General features: G+C 36.1%; 2 protein-coding genes and 1 pseudogene across 2 annotated transcripts; all 3 read left to right on the forward strand.

The window, feature by feature from the left end:
- Positions 1–6,850: 6,850 nt before the first annotated feature.
- On the forward strand, positions 6,851–8,895 carry LOC125186980 (annotated as a pseudogene).
- Positions 8,896–9,048: 153 nt separating this feature from the next.
- Positions 9,049–9,689, forward strand: LOC125188257 (protein BZR1 homolog 4-like). Its single transcript, XM_048085025.1, has 2 exons — positions 9,049–9,207; positions 9,369–9,689. The coding sequence occupies exons 1-2, from the start codon at positions 9,049–9,051 to the stop codon at positions 9,687–9,689; spliced, it is 480 nt and encodes a 159-aa protein (XP_047940982.1).
- A 1,186-nt stretch (positions 9,690–10,875) lies between these two features.
- On the forward strand, positions 10,876–18,627 carry LOC125188429 (serine/threonine-protein phosphatase 6 regulatory subunit 1-like). Its single transcript, XM_048085263.1, has 19 exons — positions 10,876–11,152; positions 11,898–12,001; positions 12,509–12,595; positions 12,732–12,807; positions 12,925–12,999; positions 13,111–13,164; positions 13,735–13,794; positions 13,891–14,007; positions 14,453–14,547; positions 14,633–14,835; positions 15,072–15,169; positions 15,407–15,510; positions 15,590–15,755; positions 15,898–16,020; positions 16,357–16,439; positions 16,719–16,860; positions 16,994–17,023; positions 17,300–17,370; positions 17,551–18,627. The coding sequence occupies exons 1-19, from the start codon at positions 11,114–11,116 to the stop codon at positions 18,155–18,157; spliced, it is 2,334 nt and encodes a 777-aa protein (XP_047941220.1). The 5' UTR covers positions 10,876–11,113; the 3' UTR covers positions 18,158–18,627.
- The last annotated feature ends 1,286 nt before the right edge of the window (positions 18,628–19,913 follow it).

Genomic DNA, 19,913 nt, shown 5'->3' on the forward strand with positions numbered 1-19,913 from the left:
TCATCTTCTAATTACTACTATTATTTTTTGGTAGTAAATAATATGATAGAATCTTATTTTACTATTTTAGAATATCAGTCAATTTATATCTTATATGTATGCATTTTAGTAAATGTATAATATATTAATTCATTTATTCGTATTTAGTTATAAATATATATAAAGGATGATCGATGTTTTATTAACTCTTTCTGTCATATTCATCGTATTTCTTATAATTTGTGTTGTAAAATGTTGAATGAAGAAAAAATTCTCACTTCTTCTACTATTATTATTTCAAGTATTTTTTTTACTATTGTTATCAAAATCTCTAATTTTAGAAGAGGGTTGAACAGAGACAAAGAGAGAGACCCTGTCCTAAATGATAAATAATGATTACAATTATAATAATGGAATAAATTTGAAGGATGTGACGCAAAATCTGCAAAATGATATCGGTGGGTACTACTACTACTATTATGTGATGATTTGGTTGGTTGCAAATTGAAATGTTGGACGTTGAAATATGAAAAAGGTAAGGTTTTGAAAGCAACATTTAGTGAAAAAGCGATAGGGAGTCAAGGTCAATTGCATGGCTCCAAAGAACTAAACAATGTCTCGTGAACTCATTTGCCTGTGTGTGTATGAACCACCAACCCAATATCTTTAAATTGGTCCCCCGCACTTCTGTGTCGGACTCAGAAAACACAACTCGTGGGATCAAATACAATGAAAAATGTAATCGTGAACTTGAAAGAGAAATGTATCGCAAGAGAAAAAGTGAAATAAACCCCAGTCCCAGGGGTTGGGCTGGAGTTACCGTATCGTGTGATCAGTTACAACTTTAATGCCCGGATATAATGAATTTTTTTGGCGAAAAGTGAGGTGAGTCGACTATATTTGAATTCGTCATTGTATATGCTCATCTATATGGAATTCTATGACAAAAAAATACTCCCTTCGTCCCGCTTTAGCAGTCCAATTGACTGTTCTCCTCTCTTTTTGTAAAAATGATAAAAGAAATAGTTAAAGATGAGAAATGGTAAATTAAGAAAGAGAATAATATAGAGAAGGGTCTTATCTACATTATTGTCTCTCTTACTTTACTAATTTCTCCACTTTAACTATTTTTTATCATTTTTACAAAAAGGAGCAGAAAAGTCAATGGGACTGCTAAAGCGGGACGGGGGGAGTATCAATTAATTAAGTGACAATATTTTAAATGTCCACTCCTTGCGTACGTTTTAAAATAAGGTCCATCTCATGAATTAAATATACTCTTCTAAAGTGGCGCTTTATTTATTTTTTTTACTTTAATGGAAGCTTATCATTTCTCTCAAAAGCTTGATGAATTAGGTTTGGTATGAGAATTATGAACCCATATGATTTTTTATATTTGAAATATCAACGACATAAATTTCATTTACAATAGACGACAAAAAATGTAAGCTTTTCTAAGGCAAGAATTAATAGAAAAGCAAAAAATAAAATGCCCATCCCTCTCCACTTTAATTTTGTTTTGTCCATTTCACAAATATTTCTCAGTCTTTTGAATTTTGCTCAGACAAGCGTGCAATTCAATCCTCTTTTCATGGTACGGTTGCTTTGAATATGCAATAAGCATTTATGAATATTACAAATTACATAGGAGTACAATTTATCTAAAAATATCCACTTCTAATAATATTTTTTTCCTCCTAGTATTTCTCTCTGTAGTATTTGAAATTGACCATATTGTGATTAAATTGTAGTTTCTATTAATAATACTACTAGATTTAATAGTATATGACACAAATTTAATCCAAAAATAATAAAATATGAAACGGGTAGTTGATAAAAAATGATACTACTACCTAAGATTTAAATTGAGGCTGTGTACATAAAAGATAGGCAAACATCTATTGACCAATGTTATTTGATTATATTATGATTGATCATAATTTTTTTTATAGATTCCTGAGGATGTGGAGAAGATTATACTTGTAAATTCGATTAATGCACTAAGTCAGGCTTATTATTTTATTTATATATCACTTTTAAATTAGGAATATATTAGCCATATGTATGATAAATTGGGACTAAATAGTTTTTCAATAAAAAACCAGAGTCCCTCAAATGAATGAATTGGTACTGTTGAAGATCCTTGTTGACCAACTATTGATGCAATTATTTTTCTGTGGTTTCTTGTGGAAGCAAACTATGAAATAAATTTTTGGATGTGGGATAAGTTGAATTTTTGGCTACTTTGCTTTTCTCAGCATGTATTGCAGAAATACAATCATTATTTACTTTTACCCATTCACACTTTACATTCTATTTAATTGATGTTGGTTGATTAATTTTACAAACTTTTATTGGTAAAAGACTAAAATTGGTGTACCATTAATTTTACAAACTTTCAATATGAGTCTAGATATGATTGTAGATAAATGAAAATTGAAATTTGGGATAATACAGTATACTAGTGGATATATATATATATATATATATATAGGGATGTATTCAGGTCATTAAACTAAATATTTGTAAAACAGAAAACTAATTAGAACCATAAGATCTTGTTCATCTAATGGCCGAAATATATGCCACATGTAACTGATTTAATTAATTAAAAAAATCAAAAAGGGCATACATGGTACTCGTATTTTGTAGCAGTTATTTCATTCCTTGATTTTCTCCATCATGGATGGAAAATATATTATATGGTTTCTTTTACTTAACTAAATCGGCATTCTCTTTCATGTTTACAGTTATTCTTCTTAAAATTATATTTTTTATTATGCAAATATCTGTGTGGTTAACGTTTTTTGATTCATGTCAGTTTTTTGAGAAATTAGAATTTTGCAGTTTGTATTGTATGAATTTATGGTTTCTTCATTGTTTAAACAGTAGTATTTGTTATTTTTTATAATGTATAATTTGTTTTTGTTTAATGTACGTAGATATCATCAGTCATGGAAACACGATAAGTTCGCAGAGTCTAATGTACGAATTTCGTTGTATAATGTACCTTTACCTTATTTTAATGTACGAATATAGTCGTTTAATGTATCTGTCTCTTACTGAGTAATGTAGATTTTTATTTGTTCGCTAAAGGCCAAAACTTAAATCCATTCCCCAAGTGTTTAGCAGTCCATGGGGCTAGGGTATAGTACCATCTCAGTAACACAACGTTCACAAAGGGAGGGAGTTAGAACCATTTCCCTAGGGTTAGCTTATCCATTGGGCTAGGGTATAACACCTACAACTTCCTATAGGTAAGCCAAGTGGTCGAAACATAATTCTCATCCCCTAGGGTTAAGCTATCCATGGGGCTTGGACATAGTACCAACCCAGATATCAAAGCTCGTGTTTAACTTAGTGTTCTTTGAATTCATACTGATCGCAATGTACAAATATATTCGTTTAATGTATATGTCTCTTACATGATTTCATGTGTTGTCTACATTATAATATTAGCATATGATATTGTTATAATTCTACTACATTCTTAATTGCTAAAGATCTACATTATTGTGAAGTATAATTACATTACCAAAATATTGGGGCATCAACATATGTATGTTCAATAATAATGTATATGTTTTACATCAAGTAATTTAATATTGGAATCCTCTATGTCAACATTATTAGATCGTAAATGTACATTATTTGATATAAATGTTATACTATTAAGATGCGAATGTACATCACAACTCTTTTTACATCCCAAAACTCTTAGTTAATAGTTAACAGTTTCAAAAGCATTCATTATTTTCAAAAACTAAGTTACAACTCATTCATTGTTTTTTGTTTCCATCATATTACAACAAATTCAAAAATAAAAGGAAATCCAACACAAGCAAACTCCTCATTGTCATCGAATTTGACTCGCGCCCTCTTTCTACCTATTCACAAACAGATCATTGATTAGCCAAAATGTTACATTACTGGATAATACAGATTTACATTACCACCAATAAGAAATAATAATGTAACATATTAGTGTAAAATAATGTAAATATTTGATGCAACAATGTGTGAATATTGGTAAATAATGTAACACACAATAATGTAGCACATCAGTATGAATAATGGACAGATTTGAGTAAATAATGTATAGAAAAATTTTAAAAAGTAAAAGATCATACTATAATACAAAATAATGTAGCACATTAGTATGAAGTAATGTAAAAATTGGGTTAAATAATGTAAGTAGCACTTAATGTACATTTTTGCAGAAACAATGTAACATTTAAGTAGTAAATAATATAGCTATTCGATCACCTATGTTTTGAATTGGTTAGCTCTTGTAACGTAATCCTCTCTTCACCATGTTGTCAGTTTTATTTTGCTACACGATGTTACTGCAAATGACCAAAGTAACTCTATCAAGATTCAATTGACAAAAATGGTAATGTTACTGATTCAAATCATAAGTCACTAGAGTAATGAAAGAATTAACAAAAACTAACAACGATTTACAATTCCACAAAACTGAGTAAATACCCATGTAGATTTGACAACCATTTGATCTAATTAATGAATAACTAAACAAAAATATATACCAGTGCACCGTAACCAACAAGATTCAATGCAATGATGATTAAAAACACATAAAATCACTGATTAATATAAGTCCAATCGTCGTTTTCCTACCCTGATCGTCAGCCACGATTTAAATTTCTAGAAATAACGAGGCAAAGGTCGTCGATTTCGCCTACCCTATTCGACGACGTCTTCAAATCGGGACAACCAGTGGATCTGATGTATTCAATCGACACAATACAACGTCGATTTCTACTGCAGTGTCCGGCGGCATCGTCAAATCGGAACAAAAAAGTGAAGCTAGGGTTTATTTTTCACAAATTGGGGAGGTTTGGGTTTTGACGAGAGAGAGAAACTGAGGAGGCGAAATGGTAAATTGGTGGTGAAATTGTGAATTGGTGGTGAGAAAGAGGAAATGTGTATCGTCAGTTGTAATTAGAATGGCGGAAATCATGGATATGCAGTTTAAAACTGATCCTTCAAATTCTCTCATTCCCATTTCACCCTCGTAATGTAGCTTACAAATGAATTAATGTAGCGCGGATACTTTCAATCACCACCATCCAAATCTATAATCCAAGAATTGATATTAGTGTTATGTTTAAGACTAAGAGGGTGTAAGGACTTTAATGCACCCCTATATATATATATATATTTTAATTACCAAGGGTATCCATCGGCGGGCCCGGTGAATATTCCCCTCGCTGATTTGTAGACACCTCAATGGGTGGGACAGTTGGCCCAAGGATTTAAAGCTGCTCCATACCCAAAGGCAATGATCGATCCTCTGACCATTTGGTTAAGGATGGACGAGTCCCATGCCACTCGAGCACACCCCTTGGGTTACTAGTGGATACTGGTGTATAACAATAATGGTTCGTTGTGTTGTCATATTTACTTGTAACCAAATAGCATTATGTTTAATCTTATCTTCTGTTCGGTTGCCAATTTTGCACAAATTCAATCCGTGACATGTATTTTGGAACATCTCCACAATGCTAAGAGCCTAAGATTACATTAGATCTCATAATTAACAATCTAACTCCATACAACTAATTTAATCTTAGATAAACTCGACTTATTCAATATCGTATCTCATTGTTATCTTATATCCAAACCGAATATTAAAGTAACTTAATATTATTACTATCTTACTTCATAAACAAACTTCATATTGAACAAATTATTAGTTTTAAATTGAAGATGAGTGCACTATCTTTACTATGAACAACTAAATGTTTGTATCATTGCGAATTTTTGTTGACATTCATGATTCATTATTATAAATTCATGCCGTAAATGATTTTTTTAACAACATGCATGAATGAAGATTAATGTGTCATTAGTGAAAGTGTTATAGGTTAATATCGCATGCGGCAAATGGCAAGTACTATTGGATGTCGATCATGTCGTCGTTTTATTATTTGATTAGTTTCAGATATAAAAGAATATTAGCTATTTGGTTAATTCCATAATTTGAGTCAACAAATGGAAATGATTAGTAACATGAAGTTTGGGTAAGGCACGGACGTAAAGGTATTTTTTTTTTCAAAAATTATCAATAATGATTCTCTATTTATCTATGTGGTGACTCGAACCCCTAACCTATTGATTAAAGGGAAACGTCTTACCAACTGAGTCACGCTTCATTATCAGACACAAACATAGAGGTACCAAATGGGTTAATTTTCCCAACTTTGGTTAAGGCTCGGTGATGCTTGGCTCGACCTAGGCCCAAAGATAAAAGCGGGCATGATCGAACTAAGTTTTTTCACAAACTTAGATATATCCAGCTACATGTAGCCTTCTAGATGGATTACAAGATCATAAACCTCCTTATCAAATATGAATTGTAACTTGGATAACATTCTTTTCTTACAAGAGATATCCTTGTTATGCATTGCCTCATCCTAGCTCCAAGGATCTAATTCATTAGACCAAACAACACTAACCATTTCACTACATACATATAGTAGTATAAAACAAAATTTAGAATTTTGAAGTGGGCCGGCCAAGGGCTAGGCCCATCCCAAGTGCGCATCCTATTTTTTCGTCGAACAATCTTAGCCCAACCCATATCGAACCCGGGCCATGCCGGGCTCCACTAACTCACTCATTGACACCTACAAATCAACCACCACTCTCATTTCGGTGAATAACACATTCAAAACCATTTTGCACAATATCAATGGAAATTACTTAATTGGACTTTATGAAAATCCAAATATTAAAAGCCCAAATATTCTATTTACATATCCATGATTGAGGCCCAATTTCAAGCCCGCTAAATATATCCCAAATTTAGGCCCAGTTTCGGATATTTACTCCAAAACGAGGAAGAAGAAAGAGTGATGAAAATGGCGGATTCAGAAAAGGAGTCGATAGAATCGGCATCCAGCGAAATTTCGAGGGAATTTAGAACTCTAGTTGATTCTCATGATTTAGATTCGATCAAACAATCACAAAATCTCATGTATGTATGTGTATGTATTGATTGACGCCAACAATTTTCGGGCGTTATACTCGATTAAATATCTTCTTCTCAATTGTTTTTTTTCAGCCATAAATTTGCAGAAATTTGTAGCTCTAAGAGTTGAATTCGCAGATTGGGGAGATTGCCAGACAGCAATGCAGTGTTGTCCCACTTTAACGAGTATTCGGAGAATTGCTTCATGGAAGTGCATGCTGATTTTGCGAAGAACACGCGCCTCTGCGATCCATGAAATCGGATCTGGATCACATCTTTCTGAAGCTGAGGTATGCCGAATTCTCCGTTTTTGGCTTTCCACTTTCGATTCCCCACAGTTTATGATGCTAAAAATGATGGTTTGTAGGTTGATTCGTTGTTATCTACAGTACTTGCCTTATTTAGATGTTTGCAGAGTTAACTTGTGTTCCTTGCCTTTTGGATTAGTGATAATGTTTTATGATTGATGGTGATGATAGAGCCTGTGAAATGTGTGGGTATGTTTGATGATGACAATGGCAGATTGAACTTTATCCTGTTCGGCTGTAAATAAATTGTTGGTGCCATGATTAGGTCTCCCCATCACAATACCTAGTCTGTTTAATTGTATAATTTTGTCGGTTCATCGTTGTCTCGTAAATTCGTAATCAAGGGATGAATTTGATGACATTCAGCTTCATGTGAGTAATCTTCCACCATTTTATTTGAGAGGTTTCTGTTCACAAACATAGATTTCAAATAGAAGGATCAAAGTTCAAACTGAGATAGGGCAGATCAGCTTTACATTCTTCGAAGAAGGATATTGAACATCTCGGCTTGGAAATCTGTTTATGGGATATTTTATGATGAATTTAGAAGCTTCTTTAGCAATATGGATTAGATAAGATTCATAGTTTGACAGAATGTGCTTGCTGCTGTCAAAAATTACAGAGGAGTTTGTTTGAAAATTTTGGTTATCATATCAATGATTTTCCCTAAGCACTTAATTTGAAGCAGAGGATCTTGTATGTCGAAGTGGATGCGTGATTCATGTGGAGAGAGAAACAACATGAGGGAAGCTTTTAATTTGCTTTGCACATAATAGTCCTCTTCAATAACACCTATACCAAGTAAGCTAAGATGGTGTGTTCTAAAAAGGAGTGGAACAAGTTTTGTACTCCCTCCGTCCCATAAAAGTTGAGACAAAACTTTTGGGCACGGAGATTAAGAATTTATATTAAATAAATAGGAGAGATGAAAAAAGTAGGAAAGATAAGAGAGAGTAAAGTAAATGATGGAATAAAGTAAGAGTGATTAGATGTTTTATCTTTTGTTAAAAAAGGAAATGACTCAACTTTATTTGGACGGACTAAAAAGGAATACGACTCAACTTTTATGGGACGGAGGGAGTAGTGAACTTCATAGTATAACATAAGATTAGAGCATACAAGGTCTGCCTAAAGGAAATTTGCAAAAAATAATACTCCATGACCCTGTCATTGTAATACAATTTCGTTGCGTGAAAGTCTTATTCGCCACATTTTTATGAAAGCCGATGCACGTTTCTTCTAATTTAGTTTGTAGGAGCCTGAAGAACAAGATTGCAGCAACCTATCCAGAATTCCAGATGCATTTCCTGATAACTCAGCAATCGAAGCTCTTGATCAAAGACCGGACCTTGAGTTGCCTAAGGAGTAACCAAGTAAGGATAGCCATTTTCTTCTATTCTGAATTCGTTTCACACAAATTCTCTTTGTACATCATGTAAATCGTGCCATGGTAAAAATGAGGGCGACGAGCTATCCAGCACAGATCATTCGGGCAAGTTCATGCCAAGTTTTCATTCGATCAATGGACCGTCTCGATTCAAAAATTTGTATTCTAACCCGACCCATATAAAACAAAAGTTCCATGAAAAGAGAATAAAATTTTGGTCCCTCTACTGCCATGTGTACGTTGAGCAAAAGTACATGCATTTTGACTGTCTTAACTCCTCAAGCCACGACCCTTTCATGCAACCAAAACAAGCTTTTCATGCCACAAATAAATCATTATCACACAACACAACACACACTGAAGAAAACGAGAGATTGATGATGAAGGAGGGCGGCCGAAGCGCCAATGGCCGGAGCGCTCTCGAGAGAGAGCGGACCAAGATGAGGGAGAGGCAGCGCCGCTCCATCACCACCAACATCTTCCACGGCCTCCGCAAGCACGGCGGCTACCGCCTCTCCCCCCGCGCCGACATCAACGAGGTCCTCCGCCACCTCGCTCAGGAGGCCGGATGGACCGTCGACAACGACGGCACCACCTACCGCTCCGCCGCCGCCGCCGCCACCTCCGCCGTAATTTTTTTTTTTTTTTTTGCATTAGTTTTTTTTTGCTAGTGTAAATAATCGGTGGCTGCGGTTGATAGGGGGCGACTTCGTGTCCGCTCTGCGGCGGCGGGGGGAGGAGTGTGGCGGCGACGCCGAGCTGCAGCTTCTTGGGCGGCGGCGGAGGAGAGTGCTCCACCACGGCTTCTCCGCGGCGAGTTGGGGAGTCCGGCGGGAACAATCTCTCGTCGAGTGGAGCTGGGGCCACGGACGACAGCCTTCTTTCCATTTACATGAGCGGAGGGGCGGCGCAAAACGTCGGCGGCGGTGGCGGCGCCGCCGTGTTTGGAGAAGGGCAGCAGTTGTACTTGGTGCGTGAGAGTCGTGTGGCCAATCAGAACACGCCAACTGGTTCGCCTTAAATCTGGAGGGAATTTACTCGGGTGCCCTTTGCGGTCTAATTACTAAACTGCCCTTTTTTTTGATTGCTCAAACTTTTAAACCAAGATTACTAAAAAAAGACTACTTCTGTCTGGATATGGCTATCATTTTTATTCGAAACACTAATATGGTGTTGGATTGTTTCATTTGAATATGCAAATTATGAAATTTGTATTTTGTATTTAAAGCTTCTAGAGTTATGATACTCCATACTACCTATTTCTAAATCTCATTATTTTCTTATCTACAAGTATATAATTCATTTTTTAAAATGGCTACTAATAATGGGATGATCATAAAAATAATACTACGAATTACTTATATTGGAGTAAAATAAATAACTTGTTGATATTATTAGCACAAAGATAAGTATGATATATTGTACACGCGAGATTCTTTATTCATAGTCATTTTTTTTTCTAAATTTTGATCCAATTACGTATACTCATAATGTGCGCATATCATTCTTTCCATCGTTGCTGCCTCCTCCACCCATCACGTGCCCAAAGCCCGCCGTCTGCACCTTGTCCTCCTCACCATCACCAATATGTCTTCTTGCTGCCTTCAGCACTATCATTTCATCCTCTTTCGTATCATCCCTCCTCCCCTTTGACACATTTTTTGTTATCTCGAGTTAAAATCAAGATTCATTTCAGATTTAACATATACTTATTGGACATGCAGTAAAAGCGACTTTGTTATTTTTAACAAGAAGCACGAACCAAAACCACATAATTTAAAATTCAATTCAAATCATCATTATCCTATAATTGACCTACAAAAGTTATTGTGAAAGAGACTTAAACCAATACCCCATGAATTACATTTCTTAGAAAAACTATTATTCCTTTGTCACTCTTAAATTAATGAGTTTAACTTAACTACTAATTCAGGTTGAAACTAATCTCCAATAATTTTCTTATGACGTCAGGTCATGGTATTATACTACTATTAGTTAAAAGTATAGTAGATGATAGATGACACAAAATAAGTCAAAAAAATACACACGTGGTAATTATACACACATACATAAATTAAAAGATTCAAAACTATGGTTAATTGAATAACGGATATTTATTTCCGGTTTATTGATATTTTTTTCTGTAAATTCCGAAAAAATCTCAAAATTTCTCCCACACACATCCGCAGGTAATATAGTTTCACATATTCATCTCATTATCTATTGAGTGAAATATTTCTGTGAAATTGAATCCAACACAAGAATCCGCGGGTGCTTGTGTCTTGGATTATCCAAAAGGTTTGCGAGTTGTGATTGATTTGGGTTGAAATTGTAGGGATTTTATTGAATCAGAGATTGTGATTCGGAGTTTTAGCGGGGTGTGTGAGCTAGGGTTTTTGAGTGGACAGATCTGAGTACAATTCTGCAATTCGATCGGAACTCAACATGTTCTGGCGCATGGCTGGTCTCTCCACTGCATCCCCAGTGAGTGCCTGCGATCTTGTTTATTCGATAGTTTGTTGGATCGAATCTTGTTGGCATGCTGTTTGTTGGACGTTGGGTTTCGTTTTCTGGATTGCTGTTGAGATTTGTTGGGTAGAAATGGGGCTTTTTTCATTGGGGAGACTCTACCGGTGGAGTCTTGCGTTATTTAGTGGTGTCTGTTAGCCATGTGCAGTGGCGGAGCTCTCTTGATTGGAGATGTAACATTGGCCTAGTAGAGTGTCACACGTGGTTGCCATGTGTAGGTTTTACAGATCGATGCGGACTTTCCTGTTGTCGTGTTCCTAAACTCGTTCCGGTGGTATTTGTAGGATGGATTCTCTATTTTGAATAGGCTAGGCAGGAGATTCCATGTTAGTGAGATTTATACCTTATTTGATTGAGAAAAAATAACTACAAAAAGCTGGAAGTAGGAAATCAGTACAATGGAGTGAGTTGAGTGAGATTCGTAGTCTTTCTTTGAACATAACCGTAGAACCTTTTATTGGTGGAAGGATGATCTGGGAAGACATTTATCTTTTATTTACCCTTCTCTGACTTCGACTGTGAACCTACAATTTATATTGGTATAGTTTTACAAATTTATAGCGGACTGCACTTTATGCTCAGAATTGGGAATGGTATTTGTTTTATTTTATGATGCCATGCTAATACTATTTAAGTATGATTACTCTTTGGGATGATTGAGTATGCAATGTTTATTGCTTTCTTACCGTGTTAATATCAGGTGGAGACCATATTGGATAAAGATGATTTTACGCTGGAGGAGCTATTGGATGAGGATGAAATCATCCAGGAATGCAAAGCTCTCAATGGCCGCCTCATTAATTTGTGAGATCCAATTTCACTTGCCCCAAAAATTTGTTGTGATAGTCTATTTTCTCTGTATTTAAACATTTTTTATGATTTCTAATCACTGTATTGACCATTTGGGGTGGGAGATCTAGGTGTTCGTAATTGAGTATATCAAATGTTTGTTCTATATATAGTATAGAATAGTATAGCATCTCTGAGTATTCTTATGTAATGTTTTACGCAGTAATGGGCACAAATGCTCACCAGCTCATGCTATAAGTAAAAAAGACTCTGTTATATAGGTTAAGACGAGAGGGGGAGAACATTATAATTGATTTGATTCTAGCTAAGTAGTTTGTGTAGTAACTGATTCTTCATGGGTTATTGATTGATCTCTAAAAATGAACTGTTTTCTTTCTCTGCTGCAATCATGGGAACTATATTTTATTGCTAAAGTCCAGTCATAATTTTTTGGTAATAATTGGATATAACACCCTTTTCTTTGCTGGCGTACTTTCAGCTAATAGCCTCGCTTTCTTGCAGTTTGCGGGAAAGAGCTAATGTAAAACAACTAGTTCAATACATAGTGGAAGAGCCTCCAGTAGGAGCTGAAAAAGAACGAACTTTCAAGTAAGCACACATCATATATGTTCTACCTGTATTTTGTTTCCAATCATCTTCATACCAATATCCTCTCAATAAAAATTCTACAGTGCATTGCATTCAAATAAATACGACTTATGTATTTTTCTCTTTCTCTCAACAGGTTACCTTTCGTTGCTTGTGAGATTTTCACTTGTGAGGTTGATATAATTCTCAAAGCCTTGATAGAGGATGAGGAGGTTGGAATTTGCAATGCTGTCTTCTTCTTTCTTTTCGGTCATCTCGTTTCGTCTCTCTCAAATTTAGGCATTTTTTTTATGAAACTACACCAGTTACCTCCTTATTTTGGTTCACAGTTAATGGACATGCTGTTTTCTTTCCTGGAACCCGAGCGTCCCCATAGCACTTTGTTGGCTGGTTATTTCAGCAAGGTACGGTTTATCAACAAATGAATCAATGACAAATTATGTTGCTTATCGTTGTTTTGGTTATTTTGAATTTCTTGCTGGTTTTTTTGATGCCTTGATATCAAAATATTCCAGGTTGTTGTGTGCCTCTTGCTGCGGAAGACAACTCCTTTAACAAATTACATACGAGTGAGTTCAATTGTATTTATAAATCTGCTATTTTTGCGTGCTGATAAAGCAGTACTCATTATGTTTATCATCTGAATGACAAATATAGTTTATATGAACATAAAGACACATAATTTAAGCCTTTTGTTAATGTTTCAACATTATGCATAGTAATGGGGATGGAAATAATTCTCTATTTTACAGTCTGTTTACCTATTCTCTCTTATTCTACATTGTTGCGTCCTTCTAAACTGAGAAGTTGCTGGAAGTATCATTCCAAACAAAGAAGGAGCATGTTCTCTCTTACTTTACAGTCTATTTTCATGTTTTTAGAGACCTTAATTCCTAAATGCATAACTTTTTTCCTGTTTCAGCACACTAACTTGTTTCAGTCATTCCAGGGTTTATATTCATGATTTCTATAATTCCATTTCTTAGATATTGTTCTAAATAAATGTAAAATTCATTACTCTTTTGTCTAAATTGTTTAATGTAAGTATGTAGGAATTTAATTTCCTCTTTCATCGTCCTACTTACTGCCCTACACTACCTAATTGCATTTACCAAGGAGCTTCTTTCATGTTTTTTTAGGATCATCAGGATATCATTAAAAGGCTAGTTGATCTAATTGGAATTACATCTATAATGGAGGTATGCTGTTGTACAATCCTTCCTCGAAAACTCCATCCTCACCCAGGCTTACCAGGGGTACTTGTTTAAAATACTAATACGTTTCTTGCTGAACAGGTTTTAATTCGTCTAATTGGCGCTGATGAACATATTTATACCAACTGCGCGGACTCTATGCAGTGGTTGGAAGATATGAATGTGCTGGAAATGATTGTTGACAAATATAGTTCATCTGTAAGTTGCAGTAAGCATGTATAACCTGACTTGACAGCATTGTCTTCTTTACCCTAGGGTCTAGTTAATTTAGAGTGTGTTGCAATGACTGGAGATTGATTTTCTTTTCTGATTGTTGAGGGTTATAGTTTGTTAATAGTTGTGCCTCTTTTACTTATTATCCTTCATTATTGTGGAGCAAAAGTTATTCAGTCACAGATTTACTTGCAGTTTGTATATGTTAATTAATTCGTATGATACTATATTTATCTGTTTATGTTTGGTTAAATTTTATTTTACCTTATTTTCTAGTTTAGTTTTGTTTTCATATTGTAGGTGGGGGTGTTAAGTGAATGCACTTTGACGTATGAAACCTTTCAATGCCTATTTTAATGCCAAATTCCCCATGAATACGACTGATTTGTTTCACAGAGGTATTGATTTGTATTCTATTTTATATTTGCAGGACTGCCCTGAAGTACATGCTAATGCTGCAGAAACACTTTGTGCAATCAGTCGATATGCTCCGTCCGGACTAGCTTCAAAAATCTCCAGCCCAAGGTCTATTTGTCTATACATGTTTTGGTTCTTGGTTTCCCACGTCACATTGTTTTCTTATCTTGGTTGGAACCAATTGTTGACACAGTTTCATCGAAAGACTGTTCCGACACGCTCTGGAGGACTCGCGGCCGAAATCTGTTTTGGTTAACTTGCTGTCCGTCTGTATATCATTGCTAGATCCCAAGAGGCTAACTTCAGGAACGTATTACATGTATACCCGTCAAATGACACATGGATCAGAAACTGCTGCCAGCCCTGAGACTGTCAGAGGCATGCTAGATGGACTAGGTTAGCTCTCAGATTTCATTGGTTGTACTAACAAGTGAAAACTTCCAATTCAGTCATTTCTTTCTGTAGACCATTATGGATTCATTACTAAGTTACAATAAAAATGTGTGGTTCATTTGTTTATTGTCTCCATTCAAATATGCTTATATGGGTAGATTCTGTGAAAAGCGTGGTATTAGTCGCTATCAAATGTTTATTAGGGATTGGCTTGATAACTCTACTGGTTTGTTTGGCAGGTGATTTGCTCAAGCTTTTGGATATTTCAACAGAGGATCACATCTTGCTAACTACTTATGGCAAATTGCAACCCCCTCTAGGAAAGTGCCGTTTGAAGGTACATCTTTTGTTGTTCAAGGAGTGTTTGGTGTCAGATGTTGATTCTTTGATAATTTTCTCTGTCCAATAAATAAATAACTGCAAATCTCATGTGCATTCTGTATATACTTCACTTGGCTACATCTCTATATTAATTCGTTCTTGTATATCTGTCATATTACATTATGTCTTAATAAGATAATTAACCAATGCTGATTAACCAAAATCTCATTTTGAACAATGATGGATCTTGTAGATTATAGAGTTCATTTCAGTCTTGGTCTCTGTTAGCAATGAAGTTGCAGAAACGGAATTAATCCGGCTGGGTGCTGTGAAGCGTATTCTGGAATTGTTTTTCGAGTACGTCATTTACCTAATTCCATCTTATGCTAATAACTTCTATTGAGAATAGAGAAATCTGATCACTCTCTATTTTTAGGTATCCATTCAATAATTTCTTGCATCATCACGTGGAACTCATTGTACTATCTTGCCTCGAGAGTAAGAACCCTCAGTTTGTGGATCATCTGCTTCGTGATTGTGATCTCGTTGGGAGGATTCTCGAAGCCGAAAAAAACTTCACTTTGACTGTTGATACGAGCAAGGTAATTATTTGATACTCAGTTAAAACTTGTAGGGTGTCTATCAATTTGCTTCCTTGCCTTTTTTTTTTATTGTTTGGGCTTCTATATATGGGGTAAAGAATACAATCATCCTTAAAATTGAACTTTATTAATGTATTTGCAGCCTACTGTATCTGCGGAGGGAAGAGAACCACCCAGGATAGGGAATATTGGTCACCTAACCCGAATTGCTAATAAACTTGTCCAATTGGGGAATAGCAACAGTGACATAAAGACATTTCTGCAGGTTTGTCCAATCTTTATTGATTGTCTGTTATTGCATTTTTCTGTTAATTTTCACAGCTGCTTTCAAACACCTCTGTCTCCTGGCCAATGGCAATCTTCAACTGGAAGGTGGCATAGTTGTCTGTTGACTTTTTTTTTTTTTTTTTTTTTTTTTTTTTTTTTTTTCTGTCACCCATATATCTTAACATTGTAGCATTGCGTTTATCCTTGTGTGGACCCGTATAGGGAGACTTTTAATGGTAATCTTTCAGTATATTTTGAATCTTGCTTGGCATCAATGTTGTTGAGTTTCTGATACATTTTAAAAAAAAGTTATTTGTTACCTTTTCATTGGCAGGAGAATATTGATTGGGTTGATTGGCAAACAAATGTCCTGGTTAAGCGCAACGCTGTGGAAAATGTCCTCCAGTGGGCGTGCGGGTTAGTGTTACTAATTTGGGTCTCTGCATCTTTGCATGGAGAGATATAGTTATTAGCTAAATGGACTATGCATGAGAAACTGAGTTATTGCATTGGTACTACCCTAAGTGGCTTTGCTCATAGTTGCATCTATGCCCATGTTGACTCTAGTTCTTTTGGATATGGTTGTCTTGTTTCAGCATTATTCTTTTGGACTACAGCATTTTGAAATTGCATAGTCTATTTAGCTAAATCTCAAACTCATGTAATGGATGCGGGCTCATTGTTCTGATTATGCAGGCGGCCCACTGCACTTCAGGATAGGAATAGAGATAGTGATGAAGATGATTACCAAGATAGAGATTATGATGTTGCAGCTTTGGCGAATAATTTGAGCCAGGCCTTCCAATATGGAATCTACAGTAATGATGGCATTGATGAGGTTTGTTTTAGTTATTTATCTGCTACTGTTCTATTTTATCATTGGTTCTTTCCAGAAGATTAGAAGTAAATAGATGCTCTAAAAGGCTAAAATGTACCATTGGCTGAATAGTTTAATTGTTTGCTTTTTGCAGGCTCAGGGTTCTATCGAGCGGGATGATGAGGTATTCATATGACTGAGAATTATGTCTTGATTATTAGTCGTATTTAGTGACTTGTAGATAGGGTCCTCATTGGGTGTCATATAAGGAAATTTATCGGCATTGAATACCTTGAGAATTTAATTTCTGCTGTATTCTTCTCTCTCTATCTTGGACTTATATCTGTGCCAAGTTCTTATGCACAACCATCAGTAGCACATTTCTGTCCTTTTATTTTATCATATCAACATCGTCAAATTTAATCTTAATTGAATTATGTTCATATAATAACTTTTTCAGGATGTTTACTTTGACGATGAATCTGCGGAAGTTGTTATTTCTTCACTTAGGTTGGGCGATAACCAGGAAAAGTAAGTAGTTGAACTTGCACAGTTGAATTTTATTCCACGAGTTGAAAGATTGATGAAAGTTGATTGTCACATTTTTGTCTCCATTAAAGTAATATATCAGAATGCTCTTCCGATATTAATTTAAATATTTTCTTTAACAAACTAGTTAGAGCTCATGTTGATTTTTGATCTTGTTTGCAGTGGATCTCTGTTTACAAACTCCAATTGGTTTGCGTTTGAAGATGGGAGAACTGCTGGTGAGCGTGACACTGCTCCTGTTGCTTCTTCATCCCCCAACACTGAAGGTCATGATGATGTTGGAGGAGCTGATAATGTCATTGTCGAGGAAGATGAGGACTTGGCAGATACTGCTGTATCTGAACCTTCTGAACAGAAATCAAATGCTGGTGATGACATGCCTACTGAATTGTTGGATGGTCCCGGAGAAAGTGAGACAAGTTCATCTGACAAACCAACCGAGTGGGTTGAGTGGAGGGAGAGTTCCGATTCCTTTGAAAACCCTCCGCTGTCAAATACCGCAAACTCATCAGATGCAGACCAACTCCCATCTTTACCCAATGGCGAACTGCAGGTGGAATTAGTGGATCAACCCGACAAACCAGCTGCTTCCCCAGCCTCCACCGATGAGCCTGCTGATACTTGCAAGACTGAAAGTGGAGAATCCCCTGATGATGCAAAAGACTCTGCTGCCAATCCTTCGCGATCCACACAAGCGACGGAGGTGAACCTTTCTGTTGAAGAGGACGCCAACTCTTCTGTACCCGCAGAACAAAAAAAGGATGACTAATACATGGAACAAACTACAATTCTTATGATATTTCGTGTCAAGATGAACCTGGCACTGGTATTGATGGAGAGCGGATGACTCTAGGATCGATGCTGCTGCTCGTCACAGGTAGAACCACAGCCCCACACTTGTCTTTTACGGGGATAAACTAAAGAAAAGCTGAACGTTTGTTGTCCGTCTGATGTGCAATAAAGTGCTTTAGCTCAGCCAAGGCCTAACAGCTACTGAAAAAACATGTAGAGTTTGTCATTATTTCGACTGATTCAAGGTTGATGTAATTGTAGGTTAAATCTGACTTGCAGTGGAAATGTGTTGGATGTGTATGTTGGCAAAGATCTTGTTTATATTTTGTTCTTGTTGTTTAAGGTGGCAGCTTTTCTTAAGGCTGAAATTAGGGCATTGAAATCTTGCTATAAATTCTGAATAACCTTGTTTTCTTTGATTTCGTTATATAGATGAGACGTTATTAACTGTTTTTATTTGATTGAATTTTTCTTTGCCACTTCTTTTTGCAGATTAGATTATTATGGATTTGAAAAGATTAGCTTTCCAACTAAATAATTATTAATGGTCATTTTTAATGATTTGGTTGTTAGCGGCATACTTAGACCATCTTAAAAGGTACACTAAAATATAAAATGGGATAAGTATTTAGCTCCAAGTACTCAAAAACCAATCCTATTTTTGGTTTTTGAGAAAAAATTACACTAAACCAATACCTAAAAGTTTTTCAAATTTTGTGAGTAAAAAGGCATAATACAGAGAATATTCTTTTAAGTTTGAGTTTAGTGTGAATGGTTGAGTGAAATCAATATTTAGTGTGAAATTTACGCTAAAATGAGTTTTGAACTAATTAATATTCTCTTAGTCGGCATTGTGATAAATTGTCTATGCCTGAATAAGAACTAATTAATCATGAAATTTGGATAAATTAAGATCAATTTTGAAAAGTTTGAAAATGAATCTTTTAAGCACATGGATTAGTATTTAAAAATTACCAACGGATTGTAGCGCAGTTGGCAGCGCGGAGCTGTGATGACCTTGAGATCATGAGTTCAAACCCCACGGCCTTAATCCGCAAGTTCGGTCGAGTAGAATTAGAGTTCAAACCCCACCACCCGCTAGGAGACTTTCGGCCTAAATCCGCAAGCCCGGGAGACTTTCAGCCTTAATCTGCAAGCCCGATTCTGTCGGGAGACTTTCGGCCTAATCCGGATCAGGGTTCAAACCCCACCACCCGCTAAGAGACTTTCGGCCTAAACCCGCAAGCCCGGGAGACTTTCAGCCTTAATCTGCAAGCCCGATTCCGCTGGGAGACTTTCGGCCTAATCCGCAAGTCCGGTCGAGCAAGTCAGCCTTAATCTGCAAGCCCGATTCTGCCGAGAGACTTTCGGCCTAATCCGCAAGTCCAGTAGAGCAAGTCTGGTCGAGCAGGATTAATCCGATTCCACTGAAGGTGGATTAGGAACACCAGTGGTCAAACCAAAATAAATACATGAATTAGAGGTGCCCACGGTTCAGGAACCAGCGGTTACGGTTCGGAACCGCCAGCTCCGGTTTTGGAAATTGTTGAACCGGAACCGAACCGCGATGATGTTTCGCGGTTACGGTTATGGTTCCAAAACCGCCGGTTTCGGTTTTGGTTCGGAACCGGCGGTTTTCCGATGGTTTTTTATGGTTATTCACGGTTTCGAACCACCAGTTTTTTGCGGTTCCGGCTTGGTTTCACGGTTTTCCGATGCTTTTTCGCAGTTCC

The sequence above is a fragment of the Salvia hispanica genome, chromosome 5 (assembly GCF_023119035.1).
Source record: "Salvia hispanica cultivar TCC Black 2014 chromosome 5, UniMelb_Shisp_WGS_1.0, whole genome shotgun sequence".
NCBI classification, from domain to species: domain Eukaryota; kingdom Viridiplantae; phylum Streptophyta; class Magnoliopsida; order Lamiales; family Lamiaceae; genus Salvia; species Salvia hispanica.

Coding starts and splice junctions, on each gene's coding strand:
- LOC125188257 (XM_048085025.1), top strand. CDS start 9,049: ATGAAGGAGGGCGGCCGAAGCGCCAATGGCCGGAGCGCTCTCGAGAGA. Junction 9,208..9,368: donor CCCGCGCCGACATCAACGAG/GTCCTCCGCCAC, acceptor TGCGGTTGATAG/GGGGCGACTTCGTGTCCGCT.
- LOC125188429 (XM_048085263.1), top strand. CDS start 11,114: ATGTTCTGGCGCATGGCTGGTCTCTCCACTGCATCCCCA. Junction 12,596..12,731: donor GAAAAAGAACGAACTTTCAA/GTAAGCACACAT, acceptor TTCTCTCAACAG/GTTACCTTTCGTTGCTTGTG. Junction 17,371..17,550: donor TTGGGCGATAACCAGGAAAA/GTAAGTAGTTGA, acceptor TCTTGTTTGCAG/TGGATCTCTGTTTACAAACT.